This window comes from Lepisma saccharinum, chromosome 8, assembly GCF_977018435.1.
Source record: "Lepisma saccharinum chromosome 8, izLepSacc3.1, whole genome shotgun sequence".
Lineage (NCBI taxonomy): Eukaryota > Metazoa > Arthropoda > Insecta > Zygentoma > Lepismatidae > Lepisma > Lepisma saccharinum.
In genome coordinates, this window is record NC_139236.1 from 12,678,690 (window position 1) to 12,684,335 (window position 5,646).

Genomic DNA, 5,646 nt, shown 5'->3' on the forward strand with positions numbered 1-5,646 from the left:
TTGCAATATGCAAGAGTGATGCAGATTTATTTATACGAGGGAGAATCAAATGAAAACCGCAAAAGTGCCATTAAAAATATTTTTGTCTTTCTAGGCGTTTGGAAATTTGCAGACACAGTCCTTGACATCTTTCCGAGCTGGTAGTACGAAGCAGGGTCGGTAGGTGGGGTTGGATGTGAGTAACAGCTGATTCAAGATGACAGCACCACTACGCAGTTGCACCAAGCAGGAACAGCGTGGAGTTATTAGATTTTTATGGAGTGAAGGTGTGAAACCGGTTGATATTCATCGGAAAATGCAGACGAAGTATGGGGACGCCTGTCTGTCACAGCGGCAAGTCTACGATTGGTGCAAGAAATTCGCAGAAGGTACGACTTTATTGACTGATGCTCTCCTTTCGGGTCAGGCTCAGCGAGTTGTGACAGAGGAGTCCATAGCCGCAGCAGATCGGCTTATTCACGAAAACCGGCGTGTCACCCTGCCTGAAATGGCTTCCTTGCTGAATATGAGCTTCGGTTCAGTACAACACATAGTGCATGACGAACTCCACTACAGAAAGGTGTCCGCCAAGTGGGTTCCTCGACAGCTGACGCAGGAACTGAAAGTCCGTCGGGTTGACGCATGTCAAGAGCTGCTGAGGCGTTATGAAGAGGAGGGTGAGGATTTTCTAGCTCATATTGTCACCGGGGGTGAAAGTTTGGTGCACCATTTTCAACCGGAGACGAAACGTGCAAGCAAAGAATGACGACATTCGTCTTCGCCGAAACCAAAGAAGTTTCGCAGCCAGCCCTCTGCAGGGAAAGTCATGCTGACTTTATTCTGGGATAAGAAAGGTCCTATTCTGGAACACTACATGCCCCCACGTACAACAGTGACTAGTGCCGCCTACACCGACCTTCTCAAGAACCATTTGAGGCCAGCGATACGCACAAAGCGAAGGGGATTGCTGAGTGCAGGTGTTTTGCTTCAACATGATAACGCCCGTCCTCATTCTGCCCGTGCAACCATGAAAACCATCGATGACCTTCGCTTCAACTGCCTACCACATCCGCCATACTCACCAGATTTGGCACCATCTGATTTCCACATCTTTGGTCCATTAAAGGAGCACCTTGGAGGGCAGAGGTTCAAGTTTGATGAAGACGTCCAATCGGCGGTGCACGAGTGGCTACACAGTCAACCGAGAAAAAATTTCTCACGCGGTATCGAAGCACTACCTATCCGATGGCGTAAGTGCATTGAACTGGGAGGGAACTATATAGAAAAATAATGTACAATTAAACATTATCCCTGCATTGAAATAGTGGAAAAAATTTAATTGCGGTTTTCATTTGATTCTCCCTCGTATGTTGAAGAAATACCTTCCGATATAATTTCTGTGAGAATATCGCTTCAACGTCTCAACCTTTACAACGCAGCACGCATTTTTCCTTACAAACGAAGTTCATAATTCTTTGCAATTGTAAAATCAGAAGAGAATGTTATATTAAATTAGGCATAATGCAGATATTACAGTTTTGTGATTATTACTAGAGCATGAAATACCTTGATATAGATTATATTCTGGCATTAAATCGATATTGCACAAAATGCTCTACTATCGTTCCTGGGAGATTATTTACGTATTTCACTGGTGCTATTCAAATGTACGGAATTTATATTACAAATCAGTTGTTCATTATAGTTTCACTTTGCCCTTGTACAGTCATGGAAAAAAGTTCTTCCCCATAAGGCTTTAATAGGAGCAAGTAATGCAGGAGGGTAGGCAACACATATTGCACCCTTCGATGATCGGGTGATTTTGCCTGCCTGAACACCGAGAAATGTGTTCCACGCGAAGGTCAACATGACAGGAAAGCAAAGAGGGTCACGTGACTATTGGTTACGTAGAGTGTTGTGCTTCTCCACGTCCCCAGTTCTTGATCCACATTGCAGAAAAAGTACAGCTGCATGAAATATATGAAAATAGGTTGTTTTCAACTTCACGCTTAATTATGATTTTCACAATTGTAAATCTATCAGACGTGTCTCCCGAATTAGTCGGGACAGTCTTTGACTTTGAATTCCTGTTTGTCATAGGCGTAACTTGACGGGAGCAGAAAGGGCATTTGTAACCCCCCCCCAAAAAAATCAGGTTCCTTAAAGCTGCTAAAACAGGAATTAAATACTATGATTTGACGCGTCCAAAAAAAGTATTATATTGAAAGATTTTTCCCAAATACGTAGATAGCAATTTAATACTTTGAAAGTGCCTCAGATTTGTTTATTGTCACAACTTAGTGTGGCACAGGTCTACTACAAAAGTGGAATTTCGTAACAGAAATATGAACCCACTCCTTTTATTTCGTAGCCGATTTCATCTTGAAACTTAAATTAAGAATATTAGTTAACAATGTCATTGGTAAGCAATAAAAAAATGTGTTAGACACAATTCTTTAATACCTTATCATAATCTTTATCGCAAGTTTAAATTTTGTTGTAAGTCCACTTTATGCAAAAAAAAAAAAAAAGGTAAAGTTCTCACCTGTGCTTGGCGCTACGCCATAAAGGCGTATAGGGGGTGTGGGGGTAACGCCCCACACTTTCTTGATTCGTTCGTGAGTGGGGGTGATGTGATCATCATCACGCCCCTGACCGCCTTTACCACCAGGGTTTCCCCCAGGTACCCATGTCATTCGACGCTGGGTGGGCACTGGGGCCGCTTCCAACGTTAGAAAAGTTCCCGGGCTTGAACCGGCCGGGAATCGAACCCGGGGCCTATAGCATGGTAGTCAGACGCGTTACCGACTGAGTCACCGGCACAGATAGACTAATCTGAAGTGCATACAGTTTAAAGTGGGATCCGAACCACTATGTGCGATCACCTGGTATCGTACCCCAGACCCCTTGATTACAAGGCCTTACCACTACGCCATCAGTGAGGCGCACACAATCTTTGTATTTCGACCTTTTTAAACCTATATGTATCATATAAGAGGTTGTTTAACGTTGCTATGCATCTATGGATTATATTTAGCCAGTATTCGAGCACATAGCGTCAGGTTTCATAGAATATAAGCTTCTCTTCCATGTTTATGGTTTCCTGTCTGCAGTAGAAAAACTGCCAGGTTCCCATAGCTTTTCTTTCAATAGTCTTCCAATGGTTGCATATCATATCACTCAAATTTGATTAATTCGTTTCGAACACAATTCCCGATGGCGCAGTGGGATCGTGGGCGCCTTGTAATTAAGGGATCCCGGGTTCGATACTCGGTGGAGGAACATAGTGGTTCGGATCCCCCTTTAAACTGTAGGTCCATTCACGATTAGCCTAACAGGACATAAAGTGGACTTAAGACACCAATCAACCAACCAACACAATCCCGTTGTTGTCCAGATTATCGAATCCAGAACCTTCGTCGCGAATAACATAAGCAGGAAGACAATGTGAAATAACCGAACAGAAACAGAACCTAAAACCTACATCGGATAGATTGAATTAAGTCGACGATACAGCACGGGTTCTGAAATGAAAAAGAATACGAAAGTTGAAGGACCTCTATACGCACTCACTTTTCCTCCACTCAATGGGGAAGATATCCTTCTAGCTGAGAAGCCTTTACGTAGGAGTGCCCTAAGGGAACTTCAAGGCCACGACGATAAAGTGTTCTACGTGCAATGACGGGACCAAAACATACGTCAGATAGCTGTGTTCCTCCTTATTTCGTACGCCATTGATAACTGGAACACGTGACCTCGTCTTTGGTAGAGCAGAAGCCTGCTTGCTTGCCACCACCCTTTAGTTCAGTGACCTTCGCCCGTAGTCAGCAAGAGTGAATGACTCACCATATACTTGTTGTCTGTGAGGCTACACAAGAATAGATATTTCGTTAGTGGCTGTAAGTATTGTTTCATCTGCAGTTATATCAGTTAACATTTCAATAGTTTCCTTCCTAATGGTTACGTTAGTAATAAACATGTAAATTAGTTCTCGAGAGTGAACGTTTTATCAATTTGAACGGGGGATTTTTATACAGCCTGCATGTAATATTTTTTCCTGAAACAAGAAGAAATTCGAAGACGCAAAAAGAGTTGTATAAGAGTAGTTAACAAAAGGGAAAAAGAAGAAGAAAACGAAAATGTAAATGCTGAAATAAATTATGGTAGAGATCGAGTGAATAACATTTTGTCACGGGTCCTCCTCGATGGCGTAGTGATAACGTGGTCGCCTTGTAATCAGTGGATCCCGGGTTTGATACACGGTGGATGCACATAGTGGTTAGTATCCCACTTTAAACTGAAGGTCGAGTCCAGATTAGCATATCTGTGCACCAAACCAAAACTAAGAAATAAATTGTCACAGTGTAAGAAAATTTCATGTTCAACCAGATACGAAACAAAAGGGAATAATATGTTGCAGGTTGGAGTTCACATCTGTAGCATCTAACCAGCACAATTATGAATTGCAACATATCGTATCAGATCCATTTTTATTATACATGTATGATAATATAAGAGAAGTAGAGGAAAGAGAAAACCAAGCGAAACACGGACGCCTTCTCCAGAATTTCAAATCTCGTTACATAAGGAGTCCCGAACAGGAATGACTTTCTTGTTCTTGCTCTTTTATCTGCTTCATTTCATCATAATTCATCGTTATGGTTTACCTGCAGAGGAAGAATAATGACAATAATTGCCAATACAAAGCCAATGACAAACAGAACAACTCGATTACGGAGGTGCCAAGACTTGACAGTTTCTCCGTCTCTTGGTTTGTCGAATTGAAAATTGCTCTCCCGTTCTCGGTCTCGATTAGTTAAATATAGAAATCGAAAATGTATGTGAATGAATATACATGTATTTTATATATTCCGGTTTTGTAGGAGATTTCGTGAGAGATGAAATAAGTACTCTTCCATCGTATTTATTAGGGCCTCCCCGATGGCGCAGTGGTAGCGTCGTCGCCTTGTAATCAAGGGGTCCCGAGTTTCGATACCTGGTGGAGGCACAAGTGGTTCGGATCCCACTTGAAACTGTACGTCCAGTCCCGATTAGCCTTACTGTGCATAAAGTGGACTTAAAAAACACCAACTCAACAACAATCGTATTTATTTTTATAATTTTTATTCCCTGTTCGATGATCGCGACGATAAGGACGAGTGACCATTACATGAAATTGATGACGAAATAGTCAAACACCCCCGACAAGGACGGTACTCAAACCCGGGAACTTTGGCGACGATATCGAATGTCAATCACTTAATGAGCTTGACCACCGAGCCTGCTTAATGTTGTTTCTGTCAGGTAATTCGTAATAATATCCCACATTCACTATCATTTGCTTCATAATTTATCTTATTGTTCTGATTAACCTGAATTCAAAGAATTAGTTGAAAGGCAAAAATGCAAGATTGAATGTCTCTGATGTTACTTCGTGCCGAATAATATGACGTGGTATTATGATATGAATTTATTAATCATATAATATGCCTATTCATTCCAATGATTGATCCCAATTGAGCACACAAAATATGGTATAATGTCCACTCCATGGAGGAGTGGTTAGCACAGCGCGCTACGATGCCATGGGTCCCTGGTTAGAATCTCGACTTGGGCGTGGGTGTCCTTGGTAAGTGTCCCTTCATCAATTTCATCATAGCATCATTC

The 5,646-nt window shown here is 42.0% G+C and overlaps 1 protein-coding gene across 1 annotated transcript; it reads left to right on the forward strand.

The window, feature by feature from the left end:
* The first annotated feature begins 295 nt into the window (after window positions 1-295).
* LOC145991666 (protein GVQW3-like) lies at window positions 296-745 on the forward strand. The gene has a single exon (XM_083127731.1). The coding sequence runs from the start codon at window positions 296-298 to the stop codon at window positions 743-745; it is 450 nt and encodes a 149-aa protein (XP_082983857.1).
* Window positions 746-5,646: the final 4,901 nt, after the last annotated feature.